This window comes from Stereum hirsutum (genome assembly GCF_000264905.1).
Source record: "Stereum hirsutum FP-91666 SS1 unplaced genomic scaffold STEHIscaffold_13, whole genome shotgun sequence".
NCBI classification, from domain to species: domain Eukaryota; kingdom Fungi; phylum Basidiomycota; class Agaricomycetes; order Russulales; family Stereaceae; genus Stereum; species Stereum hirsutum.
Window position 1 is genome coordinate 1,463,431 of NW_006763143.1, and position 22,005 is coordinate 1,485,435.

The window sequence follows — 22,005 nt, forward strand, 5'->3', positions numbered from 1 at the left end:
ATGACCATCGATATTCGGTACAACTAAGACAGAGCTCAAGCATAAACGGGGTCATCACGTGCAGCGTGAGACTCCTCCGTGACGCGTCTTGCAAGAGCAATGTTTAATGCTTTCGTCGTCGTTCTTGACGGTACGCTACATCGCACAAGTCAAAATAAAGAAATGCAGCACCAACATTTATTCAATGCCAACGCATTTCACACCTTCAATGCAACAGTTTGCCTTCAATGTGTCCCTATCCTGTCGGTATAGACATTCTTTGTCTACATTTAGCACACAGGCCGACTTGGCGGTCTCGTCAGGCTCCTGCACGTATATGCTTACCAGCATATCTGGTATTCATAATATGGGCACAGAATCTGATATTAGAGCTCATTTTTCATCGAAGTCTTTGTGCCATAGTTTGAAAGGCTCGCTGTGAACAGGAACCAATGTGCACAAGTGGTGTAGAAGGTCTTGTCAGCATGGGCCACACTGAGATCCACAAGAGAAATATGTCTCGGCAAATAAGTACAGTCTGTACATGAGCACCGAGCTCATAAAACAATGAATATGCTCTTTCTCAGTTCTTACATGATTTTTTTGTGAAGATGAGACATTGTCGAGGGTCATACAGCTCAGGCTTGGCTCAGGCATAAGTACTCGAAGCCCCGACGACAGGTGCCACTGAGTGCCACAATTACCGCTGTCGACACTGTGAGGCTATACCGACAAGTCAGGGAGCATTTGGTAGAATTCTGTTGCATACTAAAGAGAGTACTGTATTTATACTAATAAATGTTGGAAACCGATTGTCTCATTTCGAGCTGTGTGTGTCTAGGGAGCGTCCGCTATGTCAGGCGAGGCATTAAATGTCGCACTTTCAACGCGGAAGTGTCACTCGTTGTCACGCTGCACGTGATGACCCCGTTTATGCTTGAGCTCTGTCTTACATACATCGTAAGGATACAAACAATCATACAAACTTGTGCGGTATTCTCGAGCATTGAACCAATGGTCAAGGAACAACAGGCGCATCCTTCCATTCACCTGACCTCGGACCCGGCGGCAGGACCCGGCGGGTTGGCCAGCGCCACTTTACTGTCTTCGCTTCCGTGGCCCAAAAATGCTAAGCAGTCAAGCTCGTCAGTGAGGAAGATTGATGAGATCTGTTCAGTATTTCAGAAGAACGCTTTTCACTATAAGACACAAAGTCAAGCAGTGAGTCGGTGTCATCGGCCCGTCGTAACTTACCATTGATGATGAGACAGGCAGACACCCTCGGAATTTTGATGGACGCTAAGACCTGATTGATCCAGACAAAGGATCGAAAACGATATACAGGACTACACCTAAAATACTTCTCTAGCAATATGTAGCTTCTACGGTTTTGTAGCCACCTCACATCCACTTGCCAGTCGACCACTCCTTGAACGCCTGCGTACTCTTGAGCCAATCGATCAATTCAGCCCTCTTCACTTCCTGACCAGTTTCGGACGACTCGACCTTCGTCTTTTTCCCGTCGACGAGCTGCCATCTCTGCTCCTTGACCTTCACGAGCCCAGCCTTCAGCTCGTCTGCGCCGAGGATGATCGCGAAGGGGACTTCGTCTCGTTCGCCGGCAGCGAATTGAGCAGGAAGTTTTGGCTTGTTCTTGGCCAAGAAGTCGGTCTGCAGCGATAATAACCAAAACGGCGATCAGCCACTAATATATTACTGAGCAGTATTTCACTGACCTTGATACCAGCCTCCCTCAACTCCTGCACCAACTCCATCCTCTCTTTCAACAGCCCATCACCCGCAGCCATCACATACACCATAACCTCCTTACTCCTCATCCCCTTCTCCACCCATTTCGGCCACACGAGCGCGAAGATCCTGTCCATCCCAATACTGATACCCACACACGGCATGCCCTTCTTCGTCTCCCCAGCTGCAGCGGATGTGAACATCGCAACGAGGTTATCGTATCGACCGCCTGCAGCGATCGACCCCACTCCGACCTGGGATTCGTCGATCTCTTCTTCTTCGGGTTCTGCCGCAGCGGATTTTTTGGATTTCTTTTTGGAGGGGGGTGCTGGTTGAGGGGCGGTTTGGGGGGCATCAGAGGCGGCGAGGGCGTTGGCGGATTTGAAACCTGGAGGTGCGGAGGCTTCGACGATGGCTTCGTAGATGATGCCGGTGTAGTAGTCGAGACCTCGTGCGAGAGAGAGGTCGAATGAGATCTGGACAGAGTATATGAGTATGATGACTAGAGTCTGGTGAGAAAGTGAGACGAACCTTGTCTATGACTTTGTACACCTCAAGGTAGGAGAAGAGGGTCTTCATCTCTTCGAGACCTTCTTTCGCTCTTGAGTTGGCGGTCAGTGTGGCGTCTGTGAGAAGTTGCTCCAAAAGATCCTTTCCGCCTTTGGGAGTGATGCTCAGCCGACCGTTTGGAAACGGCAATGATGTAGTCAACCTTACCTTTGTACTTGACATACTCGCCGATCTTGTCTGCGCAAACTGGGTCAAGGCCCTTCTCTTCTGTCATCTCCTTCTTGACATCTGCCCAAGGAAGCTAACCCGATATTATTGGATGTTCGCCACCCTGAGAAGGTTTAAGTCGCACCTTGTCCAGCTTATCCACAGCTGAGGATATTGGGCGAATCTTGTCGGCTGGAACGCCACAGACTTCGAAGATACCATCCAGAATTTTACGGTTGTTGAGCTTCAAAAGAAAGTTGAGCACCACACCGCCACGAAGACCACAAAGCCACACACCTTGATAGTGAATGTCCCAACATCCAACCGTGAAAGGATTGTGCACACCAGACTGATGATCTCCGCATCCGGAATCATCGAGTCCCATATTCCCGAGATATCAAAGTCCTAGAACCACATATCCTCACTTCAGCAACCCTAACCTCCAAATATTCAACACAACGCCACGGAACAAACGCACATACCGCCTGCAAGAACTCTCTCATCCTCCCCTTGCTCATCACAGGATTATCTCTCCGATACACCTTCCCCACCTGCCACAGTTTCGACTGCGTGTTCGTCGCGCCTCCCATGGCGAGGTATCGTGCAAGCGGAACGGTGTGATCGTATCGCAGTGCGAGCTGTTCGCCACCCTGGTCTTCAAGGTCGAAGATCAGCTTCGCGTCCTCGCCGTATTTGCCTGCGAGGATGTCTTTTCGTTCAAAGACGGGGGTATCGAGGGCACATCCGCCATAGAGCACGAAACATTCTTTGACGATGCGTTCGACGTGTTCACGACAGAACATCTCGCCGGGGCCATAGTCTCGTGTACCCTAGGGAGTAATAACACGAACGATAGGTATGTAGGAAAAACCATCCGATTAGCACGAAATTTAGGTCACGGATAGGATGAGAACATGAGCGCGAACATGAACACACCTTTGGTGTCTTCAACAGCAGCCTCTCCTTCTTCTTTCCACTCCCTCCAGCCTGCGCATTCAACTGTCCCAAAGCCTTCTTCAACTCCCCAAGCCTCTTCCTAACATCCTCCATCGCAGCCGGTTCCGCATTCTCTAACCTCAACTTATTGAACAACTTCGTCTGTTCCTCGATCTCCGCAGACAATGATTCCGCTGTGGCCATCTCGTTCTTCAATGATCTATTATTGCTGGACGTGTGATTTTGTCGACAAGGGTGAATATGGGGGCGATTGATGCGGTGGTGATTGATGGAGGTCGGGAAGGTGAATGTGGTATGTACAGGGCGAAGGGGAGAGGGATAGGATCGATGGGAGAGACGGCGGAGAAGATGGTGCATCCAGATACTTTTATTCCGGGCCACACTTGCTTGACTTTTTTGGCGGTTCGCGTCATGACTCGATCACCTTTTGAGCGGCTAGCTCGACGCCACAGCAGTTTACGTCCTTCGTTGAGACAATACATATGTGGCCCGCAAACATAGGGAGGAACTCAAAGCACGGTCAAAGTTGTTTAGAGTCAGGCGTAGCATCGGATGAGTAGGAGGTTATGAAGCACATTCTATTCTACTACCGTTCTAAACAACAGGTATGTACACGATGAAGCACCCAGACTCGGATGTTTGGTCAGACTGGTGGAGGTGCGGCCTTCTACAAATTGTTGTCGTCGATCGTGTCATAATAAGGAAGCCGAATACAGTAACCAGTTGAAGGGCATGATCACAAGGCTCCTTGCTCAGATAGACGTGTTTCAGACAGCTCCTGGATGCGACGTAGGAGACCATCCCGCAATTCCTGAATTTTGCCTACCCTCCAATGTCGGTGCTGCTTGGCCTCTCTGATGTCAGTTACTGCCTAAAGGAAGAAATAACGGTGAGATCAAGAGTCAATCGGTGGATGACTTTCGGTTTTGCATAGCTAACGTACCTTCATTACGCGTTCAGTTCTATCTGGGTGGTTGATGAAGACCTTTGCGAAGTGAATCAGATAGACCCCACAATCGCAGTAGTTCGTTTGTTCAGGAGCCTTTGGAAAGGGATGATGTTAGAAGATGTAAGATGGTAGAAACGGGAGATTTGATAACAGATAATCCGTACTTTCGCTCTTATGAATGACGGTTCAACCGCGTCCTTCTCGCTCTTCAGTTTTCCCCTATGAACCGCCTCTTTGGCTAGATACGAAGTCAAGACAGCCTTGGCGCGGTCTCGAGGATGGTTGAGAGAGTCGATTATATAGATACGTGCACTTCTACGTCCTGATGAGTTAGTGAATGACATGGTGGCATACAGCACGCAAGGCTACTGACCTGTGCTGTTCACCAGATCGTTGGAGGATTCCACTCGGATTGCATACGATGGCGAGATACCAGTGTAGGCTGCGACACGGAAACTGAGGATATCAATACCAGCGTCAGATACTAGAAGAGTCTATAGACGAACCGCTCGTGAACCGGGATGATGATGAACCTCTTCTCGAAGATATCAACGCCGTTGGTCCACTTTTTCACAAGGTCATATCCCTTCTGCAGACTGTATTCCAAATCATGAATACATACTCAATATCAGACCTGAAGAAGTGGCAACATACTCCTCTTGGTCGACCTTAGTATAGAAAAACGTGTTGAAGAAATGAATTCGGTCCAAGGCACCAGGCCTTCTGATCTGTAGATCGCTTCTTGCGAATCTGTTCAAGAGGATGCGCTCAGTCCCGAACGTCCGGTATCCTCCATACTAGCAGCGATATGGACGTACTTCAACCCCAATTCAATTAATTCATCATTCAAGAATTCTCCAGGAGTCAGACGACGCAAGTCCTTGCTGTATATGTGAGAGGCGTCAAGGTCCTTTGAAGGGAACGAGATGGCACTGAAATGATAATGAGTATGGATTTATGATGAGATCGCCGAGCAACATACATCCGACCAGTGTCTTCTGCAACGGAGGGTTGGGAGAGAGCTGTGATGGATGTGGACGCCACATCTGAGGAAGACTGCAAAGGCGGATGGGTAGGCTGCGCCTTCTTGGAAGTACGGTGGTTCACGTTTACTGGTGGAGTCGTTTTCCGGAAGATTTCCATGGGGTCGTCGAGTTCCTGAACCCTATGAGCGTTCCCAAATCAGTCAACGTATCATCGTTTGTGGAGCAGGTTTCATCATGCGTACGTAGGAGGAAGCACGTCGGGAAGAACACTCAAGGCCTCGGTGTGGCGAGTTGCGTGCGAGTTACCTGCATCACCGTTCGAGTCGACAGTAGACAGCCCGGCCATTTCTACGTCAATCGACTCGTTTGCATTTGCTTTGGAAGTCGACGGTTGGGCTCTTCGGGTCATGGTATCAGCCATACGGACGGGCGGAAGGCGATAAGCGGCCACAATGCGTAGCCGTTTTCTGGGCCGACCGTAAGCGCTCCCCAGGAGTTGAGCCTCGCGCAATTCTGAAGCGGTAATATCAGGATACAGCCAGGTGAGAATAGGAACTAGTACACAAGACAAAAAGTTGATCAGTGTCGGATCTCTCAAGCTGTCCTGTTGGAACGCAGCCCAATCCTGATTTGCCAGTGAGGGAACTACTATACCGTCTTCTCCAGCTGCAATTCGAGACAACAGCTCCTTCTTGCTTATCGGACCTTTTTCCGTCTGATGACCTTTTGCAGACATGATATAGTTTAGAGAATGGGGGAGCAGAAGGACAAGGTGGGAAGGTGAGGGTCATGGCAGGACGTTCGCTTGGGCAGCAGAATCAAACATGGAACGTTATTTTAGGTAAACACCGCACGGACAGCACGTGGTCGACGAACATATTGAGTGGCGTGGCATGACACGCAGCAAACATACGCGACGCGGTACAGCTCAGTTGCTTGCAGAGGGACGTGCTGTCGACCAAGTCTAACGAGATAATGAGATGCACTAAAGTATGAGGTGCGCCAACCGACACCGAGTTAAGCGTTTATAAAGTATCATTCTAACTAGTAAGCAGCGTTCGATGAAACAGTAAGAACGAGAAACATCATGCCGGATCGTAAGTGCAGGATTCTGTCCATAATCAAGCACGGGCATTGACAGCAACAGAGTTAAAAGGGACTAACAATCCTGCGTGCTTAGGAAACGTGTGTAAGATCGCGAAGAACACATCCACCTGGATAACAACTTCTACTCGATCTTTCGTGAAGTAGCTGGAGTCAATGGAGAGCCGAACGCCTTATTCCTTTTAGTCCTGCTTTTTAATCTGGTCCCACGACGACGACCGATGCCAAGATCCCCTCTCATCCTTCTTGCGAACCGTAAGGCATGCGATCCCGAGATAGTTCGTGATGTCGTTGATGACGAGGACAACGAAGCGAGCGTATGAGAGGAACGCGACGACAAAGGTGAGGCCGACGAAGATTGCGGTGCGTTCGGGAGTAGATTGAATGATCGGTTGCCTGAATGATCACGTTCTTAGTTTAGTGACTTTGTCTAGGACGTTGATGCGAAGATTCAAAGGCATAAATGCAAAGGTATTAAAAGACGCACCGTCCGATCAATCGAGGCATGTTGGCATCCAAAGCGCCGACGATACTCCAAATCCACATCGAGTCCCACCATGGGAACGGCTGGCTGGTGACATGGGCCAAAATCATCCGCCCGACCTGGTGAGCGAACTGCAGCCCCCACGCCGATACGAAAGGTAAGAACATGGGCGAGTATAGAATGGCGCTCTTCGTCGGAATGGGAGCACTCAGCCACGCGCATTGGACGAGAGCGGACAGAGGGAACGGTGCAAGGTAAAGAAGAGGTTGGAGGGCGGATTTATTGGATTCGCGACGGGACTTGTATACGTTGGAGTAACTGCAATTACCTCGTCAGTATTTCTTTTGTCAACGTACATCGGTGAATGTGATAAGACCTGGTGAGAATGTTGAAAGCCAGACCGAAGGTGCCGAATACCATGAAAGAGTCATTGAGACCAATATCAGGAATATAACGGGCAACCAAATCCACCTTATCCAGGCCGGTGACTGCCAAGATCTTTTGATCCCAGAACGTGGGCCCTATCAAAGAACTCAATAATGGGCTGCAGTTGACGGAGATTATAAGTTTACCCTTGAATCCAGTGACAACATATAGACCACATATCATGATGATACCCTCTACTGGGCCAGAGAAGACACCAAGGAAAAGCTGACCTGCTTTGACATGAATTGATGGTACAGATAATAGAGGCGAAGGGGCATACCTGTGTGGTATTCCTCCCATGTCGTAAGATAGAAATTCGCGAGAGTGGCAATTTGAGAGGCGACGGTCCACCATGAGCGGCCGAGGTTCAGGGCGTGAGCTGCCAGAACAACTTCGAACTATGCTCTATCAGCGTCCGACGTCCCGAAGTGTCGAAGTGAGATGAAATCCCTCACGGTGGTATTCAACGCATCGCATCCTGTATGGATATCAGCATCTCCAGCACCAGACAAAAGTTATAGAGCTGACCGTGATCAAACATCTCGCCTAACGGACCTGCCATCCCGGTTCTCCTTGCTTGTTTACTGTTCGACAACAAATATAAATCAGCATTTGATCCTGTGGAGTACTAAACAACAATTCACCCGTCAATCGCATCGAGGCTCTGATACATAAACAACCCAGCAGCCCAGCTATTGAGAACTCCTTTTAGCATGACCGAGTGTGGTGTGAACGACAGAGCTGGACTTGCGTGAAGTACACCCAATTCGGTGGACCTTGCGCACCACCTCCGACAGTCTTATATTCAGGATCATAATACAACAGGGTTGCGAGGTTAATTACGACCAAACAAAGTCCAGTTAGAGTAATCTACGGTGCAGTTGTTGAGCTTGCGGAGACCCCTGATCAATTGTTGTTATAGCTCACCGTGTTGGGTGCCACCGATTTGGGCCACAATGTGACCAGCCAGTTCCAGTACGGGTTCAAAACGTAGTTCGACAGCAAAGACCTCAATGGGCCCATTTCAGACTGGGTACACAGTGAATGCACCTATTAACAAGAAGAACGCACTTGTCTACGCCCTTGTACTTGTAATTCTTCAACCCAGCAAGTGCATGATCAGGAATGTAGCCCATCGCGTCGGAATAGCACAAGGTAAAAATGGAGTGGAGGAGGCTCGTCAATACGTGGAAGTAGGGTCCGTAAGGTCGTCAAAACATAAGGGTTCGGGGAGCAGAAGATTCTACGAGAGTTGAGTGTTCAGAAACGAGAAGGAGCGAACGGGCAAATTTGACTGCAAAAGGATGACAGCATAAACTGAGGATAGGGTTAGGAGTGAAGACCTCGGAGCCAATGACACGCGCCACCCTCGTCGACCACCTGCACACGCTTCCTTCCTCTGCTCCGTACCGGTGACTAGTGATTCTCGAGTCTTGGAAAAACTTTCTGCCAACTGTAGTTTCTGTGCATCTCTTCTGCCTTTGGAGTGCTACTTTAATAGGATCCACAGTGCGAGCTTGGGCATACGCAAACCGACTCCTCTCCCATCCTAAATCTTACTTGACCTCTTACGTTCTCAGCATACTAATGGCGAAGCATCGACGGGAGTTACTGCTAGCCGTGGACCCACTTCTATCACCCGCCATCCGATGTTCTCGTCCTCTTCTTGATCAAGTACCTGTCATACCTTGGCTTGGTCGACCTCTTTGCAGTAACTTGAGCAAGTTTGTCCAGTCTACTTCCTTGGAGATGTCTTCAAATGAACATATGGAAGACAAGTGGCGCCAATCGTCCGAGGCGTCAGGATCAACCGGACACAGGGTTGTGATACCTTGGTGATAACTCTCGACAGACATCCTCTCTTCGCTCATTGGCCTCCTTCTGCTGCGCCAAAAGACAACCTCCTTCCTCGTCAACCGATCATATCCTCAACCGCAAGAACAAAGTGAAAATACTTGGGTCAATACGCTTGGGTCGCATTCGCCGCCTGCTATTCTTGTGCTCCCGTGGGCGCGACTCCAGTCTTCCATACAATGCCGTCAGTCAGCGCCAAATAGTGATTTGCATGGAAGCCGCCGCATCCTATTCAGTTCGGCGGTGATAAATATCCTCGCGCCTACGCCGCAAACGACATCATCTCTTCCTCTTCACCTTCTCTTTCATCCACCGACTTCCTCTGACCATGCCGCTCCCCATGCATTTCCGCGCCGCGAGCGAGCCTGGCACTCGAAATGTTGCCTTCAAAGTCAACGGGAGACCACCGCCCCTCCAGAATACCAATAGCGCTGCACCCACAGAGCGACCTCTACTATCTGGCACATCCACCACCTCCGAGCCCCCTGGTGATCTGTCTGACGATACTCGCTATGGCGCAGCCTATGATGACAGCGTCGTTCCGCCATCGCACACCTACAGAACTCTGATTGTCGCTTACGACGGTACGGGCGATCAGTTCGATGATGATGTGAGTCTATGTGGCGCGTCATCGATCACTCAGAACTTACTGTGGCCCATTTCAGAACTCGAACATTGTACAGTTCTTTTCCATGCTCAAGAAAGATGACAGGGACCAGCAAATGGTCTACTATCAGGTGGATATACTACTCATGTACACCTCTGGTATATCAATACTGAAGAATCTTTCGAAGGCGGGTATCGGAACATACACCATCCCACAGATCGCTACTCCCGCCTACGCAAAGTTCTCGAAGATGGTGGACATGGCAGTCGCGCAGAATCTTGACGCTCACGTCATGGGTATGTATGCAACATCCCTACCTTGCTACTAGGTCTGATTAGTCTTTTGCAAGCCGGATACGAATTCCTTATGGAGCACTGTAAATACCATCCTGTAACCTCGACGTACGACCACTATATCTAACCAACTCTTGCTGTACAGACCAAGCGGAGGACAAAATCTGCATATTTGGCTTTTCTCGGGGCGCGTACACTGCGAGAGCGTTGGCCGGAATGATTCACAAGGTCGCCTTCTTTGTCTTATCGTCCCGCATCGGCGCTGATGAGCTTCTTCATTAGGTCGGGCTTCTCCCTGCGTCTAACAAACAACAGGTGCCGTTCGCGTACAAGGTAAGCAAAAACGCCGACGTATGGCGCAGCCCTTACCTGATGGTTATTGTTAGATGTTCACTCGTGGCGACGAGAAAGGATGGAGCCAGAGTACACTGTTCAAGAGAACATTCTCCGTAGATGTTGAGATCGAATTCCTTGGAGTCTGGTCAGCTTACCCTTACCTTTCCTGCTCCTCAAACTATGCTGACTGCCGACTGACGTCGACTAATATAGGGACACAGTTGCCTCTGTGGGTTTGGTTCCTCGCCACCTACCGTTCACAACATCCAATACGGCAATCCGCTACTTCCGCCACGCCATTGCCCTCGATGAGCACCGCGCTAAGTTCAAGGCCAACCACTTTCAGAAGTCGCCGCAGCATATCCACGCGCTCGGTACTCAACCAGGCGAGATGCCTCGTTCGAACCAAAAACCAAGGCATCCGCAGTCTGCGAACGGTGGCGCAAATCCTCGTCATCCTCATTCACACGCCGGTCAGAAGGTGGGGAGTAAACATCTCGAGAAGGATTATGATGTTCCGATCGTGGAGACGGACGTGTTGGAGGTTTGGTTCGCTGGTTGTCACACCGGTTCGTTTCGTCTTCTGGTTTGTGAATGGAACTAACACTGACACAACGACTTGCTGCGCTTTGAACCAGATATCGGTGGCGGATCTGTCAAGAACGGGACTCGTCATTCGCTCGCGCGGATCCCCTTGAGATGGATGATTCGCGAATGCTTCCGTTGTAACACCGGCATCCAATTCCATCGCGAGATGTTCAAGTACATCGGCATGGACCCTAACCATCTCTATCCCTTCGTTCGCCCACGTTCGCCACCGATCTTGTCATACTCCTATCCTCCCATCAAGAATGAGGATGTCGACCAAAAAGTCGAATCCTTTGATGAGACTGGTGACTGGGGGACGTTGACGGAGGAGGAAGAGGACTTGAGAGACGCGTTGTGCCCGATGTATGACCAACTGAAGCTGGCCAAGGGCTGGTGGATTCTTGAAGTCCTGCCGTTGAAAGTCAGGTCAACACAGCCGGATCGATCGGTGGTGGATACTTTCAGGTGTGTCTTTTCAGACGTCTGCTTGAACGTTGGCCATGAATACTAATTTTGTCTTCTCGCTCAGAGTGAACATGGCTCGCCCTCGCAAGATACCCAAGCAACACATGAACGGTATCAATGTGCACAGAACCGTGAGGATTCGGATGCAGGCAGACGCGGTCCAGACGCTCAACGGCAAGCCAGAGAAGTATACTCCGAGGGCGAAGATGCACGCTGAGCCAAGGTGGCATGACTGATTTGGACGAGGGGTTTCGATGACGTTTCGATGTAATCTCTTGTTGTGTTTGGAAGTTTCCTTCTCGATTTGTTCTTGACTCGGCGATGGTCATCATGATATCCTCTTACTTGTTGTAACTGTTTATGGTCGTGTCTAGTTAGTGATTTACATATAGCCTAGTAATACAACATAATTGCAACACTATTAACTCGTACACATACGCTAGACGTCGTGGATCTGTCTAATGCCGGAAGATCGTTGGTGCCTCGAAGAAGGGTTGCATGCTACGTGTCGATGTCAGGCTCCTCTTGAAATGGTTCCGTGACGAGCCTGATAGGATACGAATTCCTATGCTCTTGCAACGGGGACCTCTCCGTACCGGATGGGACGAGGTGCACCACAATATGGTCCTGCAAATCATACAGTAAGCCGTCATATCGAGTCAACCATTGCCTAACATTCTACTAGCCAGAACACTTTGACGAACCTTGACAAGCAACTGCCTCGTGAAGAAACTCCCGACCGTCTCATCCTGCGTACACCTAACCTCCCCCTCATAATCCAGATTTGCCAATCCATCATGGTCCTGCATAGCCAAGTTCACGTCCGGAGGAATCGAGCAGAGGTTGGCTTCGCCGAGCTTGATCAGCCTCGTGGCACGTTGTCCTTGGATGGAGACCGTGACCTGGCGAGAGAGGAAGACGCTGACTGTGGGTTGTTCGGGAGGTTGAGGGGTGACTGAATGGCGGAAGAGGGAAGAGAGTGCGGAGGTTGGAGGTGCGGTGTGCATGAATGCGCGAAGGGAGGATACACGGCCACGGAGTTGGAGGTAGACAGGGATGTTATCGCTGAGGGAGTAAATCTGGACGGCTGGGATGAAAAGCTGCAGAATAGAAACAGTCTTGTCTGAGTGATTGCTGGCCGTGTATAATGGTCACAGCAATACAAACGGCTCACCAGACAATCGATGGCTTCGATATGTGATTGACTGGGATATGGAACCATTTTCGAAGGAACCTGACGCCATTCTTCAGGTACCGCTTTGATTGTGGAGGAGAACGGGAAGGGTGAGGATAGAATCGGTCGGTAGGCTCTAGCTCGCGGACGATAGACTATTTCTGCCACCAGTCTGTTAGTTCAAAGCCTCGTGAGACTAGCCTCCGACTTGGAAACAGTGATTCTACGGACTTGTCACGGATATGCGACCGCCAGAGTCTCGAATCACTCGATTTCGTGACGCAGACGGTGATATTGTAGCTGCAATCGACGTCGAGGCCAGTAGGGCCGGGTAACTGCACTTTATAAGTAGGCGGAAGGTCGTACGTATGTCCGCCGTCTTCGTAGGTCAGCGAGAGGATATCCTCGAATAGCAGTGTTCCAGGGCACATTTCGGACGAAGGCGTTTGAGAGTGTTTGCTCCAAAGCGTGTATGAGCGAAGAAAAACGGGGACTTCCGCATAGGCTGTATCCATAATCGATAGTTTCATGACACCTTGTATCTTCAGCGAACATTCAGACAAACCGTGCAAGATTAAATGGAAGAGGGATAGCAGATGCACGAACCTGAACGGCGACAGACATGATAGACGCTGTATCCGAGTTTATGCTGATTTCGGCACTGACTACCCCACTCCTACCGTAGGTCGGGCTTGCCACACCCTCCTCTTTCCCCAGAATAGACAGAGTGACAGTGTCATTCCGCCAAGTAAAAGTACGAGATGGAGCCGAACGGCGAGCTCTCCGCGATGTAACAGCTATGCGTGTCTCGTTGGAACCAGGCTCAGCGGTGTAAGCAGGCGAGCGGCGAGGTGGAGAGTATGCAGGTGGAGAAGTGCTTCCCATTGTTTTGATTGGGAGTAAAAGGTTACTTCTCCATGTTTAAGTACTTCAACAGGAGGACTGCGTCGAGATGGTGAGATATTCGAGAGGTCCGCAGGATATGGTTTTCAACTAGGTGTCTCGGAAGCGACATAAGTTGCCTTATGACAGATAATGACTCCAGAGAGCCTGCCATCAATATACGTTCCTTAATCTGGACCGAAGCGCTGTGTAAGTATAGTGCCAATCTGGTCGAACCATGGCTCCGCGCATGGGGCATGTGCACCCAGTCAGACACTCCCCAGCGCTCTGAATGGGCTCGATCCGTTTGGCAGAGCAACTGTGTGAGAGTAGTTTTTGCGGAATACCTGGTCTAATCAATTGGATGGGAAACATCCAGAGCCCGAATGTGCACATACTGGCATAGAAACGGTACCGACCTTGATGTACCTGCGTGAGCATGTATCAAACCTGAAATGATGCATTAATCGCGGCAATCGCAGTCCGATGATTGGCTCCCTTGTATGGATAGACGCCTCGAGCACGCAGTCGAGGCAGAGGGAGGATTAGGGAGGGCCTGCGTAAGTTAGGAGCCGTATGGCGGTCGAGTCAAAGCTAAACCTCTCCGTCGTCCATGCAGTTCGTTTCGTTAGAACTCCGACTCTCTCCGACTTCCTGTCATCGCAGCCATTTGTTCAGTTGGTCCATTTTCTCAGAACGGATGGCCGTCCTTCCATTGAGACGGGATTATCCGCATCCAACTGTGGTAAATATGGACGTGCAGGTCATCAGTAGAACCAGGTGAATTATTGGGTGGCTATTGATAGGTGGCTATCCGGAGGATTCTAGGCACCCTGAACCAACCCTATACGCACAGATCCTGGGCTCACATGGCCGTTAAAGCCTCTGTCACAGAGCTGCCGAAGCTCCTCTGTGAGTTTGGAGCCGTTCTAAACACCCTACAGATAGCCGCATCCGTTAGCTCGCACAAATGTCGGATGGCAGAAGATGGACACGACTCAGACACGACTTGAACACGACCAACCCTCGCTATCTCATTCCTATCGTCGGCCATTCCTATGATTCAGATTCAAACCACCACAGTCATGCATCCACCTGAACCTTCTTCTCTGCGTTTTCTGGGCCAGTTCGTGCGCTTGGAGAGACCCGTACTGCGGCAACAGACTGAAAACAGCACATGTTGACTCGTCCGCTGTTCGAACGTATGATGTGTACTCGGATCGCAGCGATCGCAGCGCACGCCGGTGGGAGGGAACGTTTGAACAAGCTTTGCATGCTATATCTGTGAGGGCGCAATGGGGTACAAAGCCTGGGCTTTCCCAGCATCTTTCTGCTGTGTTTGAACGTTCGAGGGTGCTCCCGTTATGGACCGTGGAAAAGGTATGGCGTCTTACTATATAGTCTCGCTCTCAGAGAGCGTCTTTTCTTCACAGCTTCGTCTGATCTACCCCAGAACATCCCCCGCTTCAGTTAGATCGCGGTTTCTGAGACATACCAGACAAAGCCCGCGCTCGTTCATACATACTGATAATGCAGTCTTCCCACTACCCAACTTCTACTTCTTCGTCCGATAAAAGGGTCTCGTCCAGCTCTTCACGATCCTCTATGACGGCCGACATCGCCCTCTACGAATATCTCTACGGAGATTCATCACCCTCCACACAAGACTTCGTATGTTCTCTGCCCTCGATGATGAAGATTGTTTTTGATATCCGCACGCTATACAGTATCAGGCACAATTGGCCGACTTTGCATATTCGATACAGTCTCGTTTAGCCAGTGACGTGGCGCTGGTGGGTTCATTCTCCTTCTGATAGGCTGTTGGATATCTAACTTCTAAGTTAGGACTATATGCCTGACATGGACGCGTTGATATCCCAGTTCACTGAGGACGAAGCGTTACCCTCGTACCTGTCGTTGAAAGACGCCCTCACGCACACAGGATCAATACACCCTTTCCAACCCTTCACTCTCCCCAGCGACTCTCCTCCACAGCTCTCGGATTACCTCAACTGTCCTCCATCCCCGTTCTCATTCTCATCGCCATCTGAATCTCCGTCAGCTTCCGAGCGCGAATTTTCCGCCCCATCGCCATCATCATCTACTCCAATCGATTCGTACGACATGCAAAGCGACCTATTCGAGAACGATCTCTCACGATCCATGGAGTGGTCCGACCCTAGGGGTCTCCAGCAAGAAAACAGTATGTCACACCACCACCGACGGCTCTCGCATGAGTCCTCCACGCTCTCAGGTCCGGAAGACCGTGAACTATCGTTCGCGGTTTCCGGAAATGAGAGCACTTCCTCTGAGGGGCCTCACGCGATAATCGCGAATGCTCCCTCCACACCTTGCACGTCGGATGACGTGCGGGAGGTTGAGGTTCACGAAGTATGCGTAGCCGATGACATAGGGGAGTGGGATGGCTATCGGAAGGAGGGTAAGAAGTGGGTTTGCGAGTTGTGTGGCGAGGGCGTCACAGCGAGGAAGTCTGACTTGATCAGGCATCTGGACACCCACGGTCCGAAGAAGTTTATGTGCACGAAGAAGTGCGGGAAGTTTTTCGGTCGTCGTGATGCCATGCGAAGACATACGAAGACTTGTGGTTTGAACTTGAAGCGAGGCCCTAAGCCTGGTCAGAAGTCGAAGGGCGCACGAGCATCTCAATGATTTATATCCTTTTCGCACCTCAATTGTTCCTGTCTTTGTTATCGCTCTCCACACTCGATCCTCGTTGTTCCCTATGCTTTTCTATGTCTCGAGGTATTGTGCCTCTCATGTCCATTCTTATATGTTTTCTTCAAATGCCTGTCATACCCTTTTCAGTCTCATACTCCTTGTATACAGAGTTCCCAGACGTTGCGCTGAAGTTCCTTTTGTCCCTGTACTCCTCCCATGACTGTGATGCTTTTGTAATTGTATCTCGAGGTCTTGATTGCGCCTACCTCTATGTACCCTGAACGTTCGAACGGCAAATGTTACTCACGTTCCACGGATATTTGTACAGATATGTTCGACTATCAAGATATTTTAACGATGGATGGACGAACACTCCGTAAAGCTAGTTTCTTCGGAGTAAATACTAGTGAATCTAGACGTATGTATGTGATAGCATAGCATATGCAAATTGAGGCAAGAAACGGGATGATAACAAAACAATAGTATAGCAAACGCGCAGCCACGAAAGCTCTAAGCACTTCATTCTCGTACCACAAGTCAGAGAAGAGAATCCGGTTCTTCTATGAAAGGATCCGTGACGAGTCTTATAGGGTGTGAAAACTCGTGCTCCTTCAGCGGCGAGTTGACCGGGTCGGGAGGAACGAGCTGTACGACGATGGAATCCTATACACGACACGAAGATCCAGAGCGTTAGCACTCTGGATGTATGGAGTTTTATACTTTTCGAAGACCCACCTTAACTGATAACTGACCCATAGCAAAGCTCCCTACGGTCACATTCTCCGCGCATCTGAGCTCGCCTTCGTACTCCAAGCTAGCGAACCCGTCATACGGTCGGTCCGCTAAGTCCGCGTCCGGAGGAAGAGACCGTAGTGTCGCCTCTCCGATTTTGAACGATCGTCGAAGGGAATAGCCATGGGCTGCTGCAGTTATCTGGCGCGAGATGTATATACGAACGATAGGCTGGGCGGGAGGCTTTGTCGGTGTGCGTTGTTTTTTGAGGAGAGTCGAAAGAGCGGAGGGGTTTGTAGGGGTATGCATAAAGGCACGTATAGACGATACACGTCCGCGGAGTTGGAGGAATACCGGTATGTCTTCGGTCAGAGAATATATTTTGACTGTGGGGATGAAGAGCTGTGAGGATGAAGTTAGCGGGAGCTTGTGAGAGCACTAGCTGAGAAAACTTACTAGGCAGTCGATCGGTTCAACATTCTGAGCCTGAGCACGAGCGTATGTGAGCATCTCGGATGGAACTTGATGCCATTCTTCAGGGACGGCTTTGATCGTTGAAGAAAACGGAAACGGGTTGGATAAGACCGGACGGTATGCGCGAGTTCGTGGCTTGTAGACAATTGTGGCTTTCAGCCTAATTACAGGAGACTATCGTCAGGATAAACCAAAGCGGGAGAGGTCGAGAAAGATGGCGCACTTTTCGTGCACGTCAGACTTTCGAAATCTGGATTGTCGCCGCCTCGCAACACACACCGTAACCGTGTACTCCAAATCGACATTGAAGCCTTGAACATCCATAATACTCGCTGAAAATGTAGGTGGAAGCTCGCATGTCCGTACATCGTCTTTGTACGACGAAGGGAGAGCTTCCTCGTACAGGAGTATGCTTGGACACTGGGCCGGGGGTGTCAACGACGATTCGTCTGGCATGGGCCAGAGATTCTGAGTAAGATTTAGAAAGGTGACTGGTTTCTTAAAAGCCTCGACCACTGATGTGTCGTGTGTCGTCCGGTCGACTTCGACCTGGAGGATTCCCTTGAGCTGAAATAGACGAAAATTCTGCACTTAATAATAGAGTTGATAATAGTGCATGAAATCACGCACATATACAATAACAGACACTACGGCTGACGGGTCCTCCAGAGCGACCTCTGCACGAATCTGACCATTCTGACTGTACACCGGATTATCTAACCCTTCCTCCTTCCCAAGAATGGACAGAGCGATGGACGCATTGGACCAGGTAAAAGTACGCGTGGGAGAGGAATGTCGTCCTCTATGCGAACGTGTCACGGCCAGTAACGTCTCGTTGGCTCTTGGTTCGGCAGAGTACACAGGGGCTTTTGCAGCAGAGTAAGCGGGAGGTGAGGGGGCGCTGTTCATCTCGAGCCGTTGTGAGTCACTGCCATGCGAGTGAAAACCATTTTATGTGCTCGACGATGGCGCCCACAACCAATTGAGGGGCTGCGGTTGCGTCGTACACGAAAGGGAAAGAGAATAGTATGACTCCTCTATGAGGCCTTGCGACCCGGTCGACAATGTGCGTCGTGCTCGACGAGTCACTGGAGCTATTTCCGTAAGCGCCTTGTTCGTGCATGACGGAACAAAGTCTCGCTGTCGAATTGCGGCGCAGACCGATTAGTTTCAAAGCAAAATAATTGTCAACAGTGGAGGCACAGTCAACAGCCCACAGCGCTATGTAAACATACCGCATTGCGTTCAAATGTCCAACATTGCTTGCTTTCGTCTAAATCATACAGATCTTGAAGACTTGATGACGAGCAGGAATGACAAGCAGCCTTAGGCGTTCCTGGGATATTGACTCGTTGCGCAGAGTGCACCGCGGCAAGGGGAAGTTAGTTGACAGTTCCATCATTATGTCTGTCGACGGACGGACTCGAATCGTGCACCTTGCGTGCATCTTCTCACCCAGAGAGAGCCTGTCGCGCTACACCTATTCCAACATCAGAAATGCAAGCAACTGCTAGACTCGGTGCCGCAAATATGTACATACCCCCTCCGAAGCCGTCCGGAGCACGTCTCAACCCGTTCTTCATGTAGACAAGGTCACAATGAACGGGTTTCCGAGTCATGGCTGCGTTTCAACTGCGTTCCGGGTGATCCTCACGAAGTTTGTGCTCTCGAGGGCACCCGACTCATATGGCGAAGCTGGAGAATTTAGTAGCCACTCACTTGCTGATTTCACCAAGGGGATAAGGTATAGATTTCCGCACGAGCATTATTATTTTTGTAAGTCCTGCGTGATCCCAAGAAGCTATAAGTATGTGTGCATTGTGCACGAAGGTCTTGACTTTTGCGGAGTTCGCGAAGAGTTCGAAACTGAACCAGTTGGTGTGGCCAGTCCGGGACCGGCGTCCGAGTCTATTTATACGCTTCCGTGTGGCACCCAGATGTTCGCCGTCTTCTTCAAATTCGTCTTTGTCGCTGCCAGGATCAAGTGATGAGATAGTCATACTGCGTAAGAATAATTGTGTGGAGCATGTTTTCTTCAACATGAAGGCCAGTCTATATATGCCTAGTAGGAGTACTGAATAATCGACGTCGACAACTCTAGACTCACGTTGTCGTCTTATGCTGCTGGTTATCGCGATATGCAGCGAGAAGGTCGTACGGACCCCCGCGGATACGCCCCGTCTCGAGGACTGCATCAGTAGGCCTGCGGCATGCGAACTTATAAAGTCAGGCCCCTATTGTCGACTTGATTCCTGATATTTTCCACCTCTTCTCGACACATCATCATCGTCGAACTTCGTTTTTATGGCCACTGACAGTGAACCTCCAGAGGTGCTCCCGCCAGTAGGCAATGAAGCCGTCGCCGCTCAAGTCGATGAAGCAGAAGCATGCATTCCTGCGTCGACGAAGACATTCCCGCTCGCAGAAGGAATGTCTCTCTCGTATTGGCTTCAAGGCGTGAGGTCAAATCCTCTGCTGGACCACCGGTCTTCGGAAGAGATACCCGCGGAAGCAGACGTGGTCATTATTGGCTCTGGTGTACGTTCTTTCGTCCTTTTGTGTCATGAGACCATGGGCTTGACAGCAGCATTGTATGGTAGTTGACCGGGACGCTCACGGCGTATGAGCTGTTGAAGAGCGAAAAGCCACCAGGGAAGATCGTTTTGTTGGAGGCTAGGGAGCTGAGCTCCGGCGCCACAGGGAGGAACGCAGGGCATTGCAAGGTATTCCGTTCTCTCGAACGTATTAATGATACAATATACTGACACGGCGTATCGGAAGCCAGACCAGGTAGGCCCACAGCTGTATCAATACTCGATTCACGCTCACACGAAGCGCAGTTTCGTGGGTTTAGCGGGTATCAAAAGCAATTTGGAACGGAACAGGCTTTGAAGGTTTGTCTTTTTATTTAATCTCCCACTTGGGTTGTGCCATGTTCATCATGATAATTAACAGATACTGGCGAACGAGCAAGCAACATGGAAACGACTCGTTTCGTTCGTTCGTGCGGAAAACGTTGACTGTGATCTGTGGGTTGGAAAGACCGTGCGTCTCTCTCTTGTCACCTCACTACTCAAAGGCTAGACTTTATTCAAATTCCGTGTCACCTTTGTAGCTGGATGTCACTATGAGCCAAGAGATCGCAGACAAAGCGACGAAGTCCTTCGAAGACTTCAAAGCGGCTGGCGGCCCAACTGGGCATATTGAACACATAACAGACCGCGAAGAAGCCGTCAAGGTTCGTTTCCGCACCTCTACGACATATATTACCTGTCACTGAATTCATTCCACTGACAGCGCTCAAGGATCAAAAGCGCCGTCTCAGTTTTCGCCTGGGACGCCTCGACGCTTTACCCATGGAAACTCGTTGCCCATATCATGAAACTCAACCTCGCCATGGGTCTGAATTTCCAGACGTGGACCCCCGCGACCTCTATCTCCGAATCTACAGACAAACCTGGTCAATGGATAGTCAACACCGACCGAGGTTCGATCACGACACCCACAGTGGTCCATGCCACAAACGCATACGCTTCAGCCATCCTTCCCGAGTTTAAGACTTTCATCCGGCCTACGCCACATATGTCCGTCGGTCGGAGTCACTTCAATCTGAGTGCTACTTTCATGCTAACTACAATCCTAGGTGCAACAAAGTCATCCCACCGCGCTCCTGGTCCGGCCTCAAATCCCTCCAAAACTCGTACGGTGTCCTGACTCCCAACGGATCCCTCTTCTCCATCAACCCCCGCTGCACCGCCGATGGTATCGTCCTATTTGGAGGAAGCAATCCCGCGCAACATAAGCTTATGGAATACATCAATGAGAAGCCAGACGAGAGGCGGGTCGACGACGGGCTTATAAACTTCGAGCCTGTGACGGAGGCCGTTAAAGAATTTGCTGAAGCCGAGTTCGAAGAATGGTAGGTAAAATATTACTTCCTCACTCCAGATACCTTCTCAACTCACTTTATTGATGATTGCAGGGGGAATACGCCTGGCCCCGGGCAAGGATACGATTACTCATGGAGTGGGATCATCGGCAACGTGAGCTTCGTTTTATTCTGAACTTCACTGTTGTATTAACTCGCGGCCGTACTTCCAGAGCGCCGATGGTGTACCGTACATAGGCGCAGTACCTGACAAACCAGGACAATGGATCTGTGCAGGCCATAACGGCCATGGCATGGTACGTTACCCCATTCCTTTCCAACTCATGTAGAAAACTAACGTCTTTCAACCATCCTCGTCCGTCTTCGGCGCATCGATGAAATGATTCATCCAGGCTCGGATTATGACCGCTGCCCCAGGCCTCGTCAAGCTTATGCAAGGAGGAAGTTGGGCAGACACAGAGCTTCCGGAGTGTTATGAGATCACGAAGGAGAGGCTGACTCGTCTGCAAGAGAAGATGGAAAAGGACGGTGTGGCTGGTTTCCCTCGACTCGCTGGTGTAAAGCAACCCGAGACGAAGAGTACTGGGTCTGGTTGTATTGTTGCGTAGAACAACTGTCGATAATAACTACCATCCTAATAGACGTGAACAAGGCTTGTATACGCAAGTGCATCCACAGTAC

General features: G+C 50.2%; 8 protein-coding genes across 8 annotated transcripts; 3 read left to right on the forward strand and 5 right to left on the reverse strand.

Moving 5' to 3' along the window:
- Positions 1–1,273: 1,273 nt before the first annotated feature.
- Positions 1,274–3,743, reverse strand: STEHIDRAFT_123993 (histidine-tRNA ligase). The gene is made up of 8 exons (XM_007307620.1): positions 3,382–3,743; positions 2,928–3,275; positions 2,743–2,850; positions 2,591–2,689; positions 2,446–2,539; positions 2,260–2,387; positions 1,716–2,204; positions 1,274–1,650 (listed from the first exon to the last, which is right to left on the reverse strand). Exons 1-8 carry the CDS (start codon positions 3,583–3,585, stop codon positions 1,381–1,383), a joined length of 1,740 nt encoding a protein of 579 aa, XP_007307682.1. The 5' UTR covers positions 3,586–3,743; the 3' UTR covers positions 1,274–1,380.
- A 395-nt stretch (positions 3,744–4,138) lies between these two features.
- On the reverse strand, positions 4,139–6,073 carry STEHIDRAFT_113696 (cysteine proteinase; the record flags this gene model as incomplete). Its single annotated transcript, XM_007307621.1, has 9 exons — positions 4,139–4,273; positions 4,346–4,444; positions 4,516–4,673; positions 4,725–4,807; positions 4,858–4,947; positions 5,006–5,101; positions 5,170–5,283; positions 5,334–5,516; positions 5,580–6,073. The coding sequence occupies 9 exons, from the start codon at positions 6,071–6,073 to the stop codon at positions 4,139–4,141; spliced, it is 1,452 nt and encodes a 483-aa protein (XP_007307683.1).
- Positions 6,074–6,329: 256 nt separating this feature from the next.
- STEHIDRAFT_83810 (Choline/ethanolaminephosphotransferase) lies at positions 6,330–8,574 on the reverse strand. Its single transcript, XM_007307622.1, has 11 exons — positions 8,423–8,574; positions 8,279–8,360; positions 8,103–8,221; positions 7,996–8,043; positions 7,880–7,935; positions 7,807–7,829; positions 7,632–7,749; positions 7,498–7,581; positions 7,302–7,446; positions 6,929–7,243; positions 6,330–6,837 (listed from the first exon to the last, which is right to left on the reverse strand). Exons 1-11 carry the CDS (start codon positions 8,485–8,487, stop codon positions 6,624–6,626), a joined length of 1,269 nt encoding a protein of 422 aa, XP_007307684.1. The 5' UTR covers positions 8,488–8,574; the 3' UTR covers positions 6,330–6,623.
- A 558-nt stretch (positions 8,575–9,132) lies between these two features.
- On the forward strand, positions 9,133–11,730 carry STEHIDRAFT_149078 (uncharacterized protein; the record flags this gene model as incomplete). The annotated part of the gene is made up of 11 exons (XM_007307623.1): positions 9,133–9,693; positions 9,727–9,815; positions 9,871–9,942; positions 10,000–10,108; positions 10,162–10,188; positions 10,251–10,333; positions 10,388–10,438; positions 10,492–10,586; positions 10,655–11,010; positions 11,080–11,494; positions 11,559–11,730. Exons 1-11 carry the CDS (start codon positions 9,534–9,536, stop codon positions 11,728–11,730), a joined length of 1,629 nt encoding a protein of 542 aa, XP_007307685.1. The 5' UTR covers positions 9,133–9,533.
- Positions 11,731–11,995: 265 nt separating this feature from the next.
- On the reverse strand, positions 11,996–13,553 carry STEHIDRAFT_101924 (uncharacterized protein; the record flags this gene model as incomplete). Its single annotated transcript, XM_007307624.1, has 5 exons — positions 11,996–12,121; positions 12,199–12,594; positions 12,669–12,840; positions 12,900–13,210; positions 13,275–13,553. 5 exons carry the CDS (start codon positions 13,551–13,553, stop codon positions 11,996–11,998), a joined length of 1,284 nt encoding a protein of 427 aa, XP_007307686.1.
- A 1,466-nt stretch (positions 13,554–15,019) lies between these two features.
- STEHIDRAFT_170849 (uncharacterized protein) lies at positions 15,020–16,442 on the forward strand. The gene is made up of 3 exons (XM_007307625.1): positions 15,020–15,221; positions 15,278–15,343; positions 15,396–16,442. Exons 1-3 carry the CDS (start codon positions 15,081–15,083, stop codon positions 16,218–16,220), a joined length of 1,032 nt encoding a protein of 343 aa, XP_007307687.1. The 5' UTR covers positions 15,020–15,080; the 3' UTR covers positions 16,221–16,442.
- A 249-nt stretch (positions 16,443–16,691) lies between these two features.
- STEHIDRAFT_170850 (uncharacterized protein) lies at positions 16,692–18,344 on the reverse strand (the record flags this gene model as incomplete). The annotated part of the gene is made up of 5 exons (XM_007307626.1): positions 16,692–16,892; positions 16,965–17,363; positions 17,418–17,595; positions 17,659–18,002; positions 18,066–18,344. 5 exons carry the CDS (start codon positions 18,342–18,344, stop codon positions 16,767–16,769), a joined length of 1,326 nt encoding a protein of 441 aa, XP_007307688.1. The 3' UTR covers positions 16,692–16,766.
- Positions 18,345–19,739: 1,395 nt separating this feature from the next.
- STEHIDRAFT_160191 (DAO-domain-containing protein) lies at positions 19,740–21,932 on the forward strand (the record flags this gene model as incomplete). The annotated part of the gene is made up of 11 exons (XM_007307627.1): positions 19,740–19,973; positions 20,036–20,158; positions 20,217–20,225; positions 20,276–20,329; positions 20,391–20,480; positions 20,551–20,673; positions 20,733–21,019; positions 21,079–21,354; positions 21,418–21,478; positions 21,537–21,620; positions 21,717–21,932. The coding sequence occupies 11 exons, from the start codon at positions 19,740–19,742 to the stop codon at positions 21,930–21,932; spliced, it is 1,557 nt and encodes a 518-aa protein (XP_007307689.1).
- Between the last annotated feature and the right edge of the window lie 73 nt (positions 21,933–22,005).

Excerpts from the sequence above, each read along its gene's own strand:
- STEHIDRAFT_123993 (XM_007307620.1), bottom strand. The coding sequence starts at position 3,585 with ATGGCCACAGCGGAATCATTGTCTGCGGAGATCGAGGAACAGACGAAG. Across the intron at positions 2,851-2,927 it reads TGAGAGAGTTCTTGCAGGCG|GACTTTGATATCTCGGGAAT; the intron begins GTATGTGCGTTT and ends ATGTGGTTCTAG. Across the intron at positions 2,205-2,259 it reads TGTACAAAGTCATAGACAAG|ATCTCATTCGACCTCTCTCT; the intron begins GTTCGTCTCACT and ends TACTCTGTCCAG.
- STEHIDRAFT_170849 (XM_007307625.1), top strand. The coding sequence starts at position 15,081 with ATGCAGTCTTCCCACTACCCAACTTCTACTTCTTCGTCCGATAAAAGG. Across the intron at positions 15,222-15,277 it reads CACCCTCCACACAAGACTTC|TATCAGGCACAATTGGCCGA; the intron begins GTATGTTCTCTG and ends CACGCTATACAG. Across the intron at positions 15,344-15,395 it reads TAGCCAGTGACGTGGCGCTG|GACTATATGCCTGACATGGA; the intron begins GTGGGTTCATTC and ends CTTCTAAGTTAG.
- STEHIDRAFT_83810 (XM_007307622.1), bottom strand. The coding sequence starts at position 8,487 with ATGGGCTACATTCCTGATCATGCACTTGCTGGGTTGAAGAATTACAAG. Across the intron at positions 8,222-8,278 it reads AATCGGTGGCACCCAACACG|ATTACTCTAACTGGACTTTG; the intron begins GTGAGCTATAAC and ends ACTGCACCGTAG. Across the intron at positions 6,838-6,928 it reads ATGCCTCGATTGATCGGACG|GCAACCGATCATTCAATCTA; the intron begins GTGCGTCTTTTA and ends GTGATCATTCAG.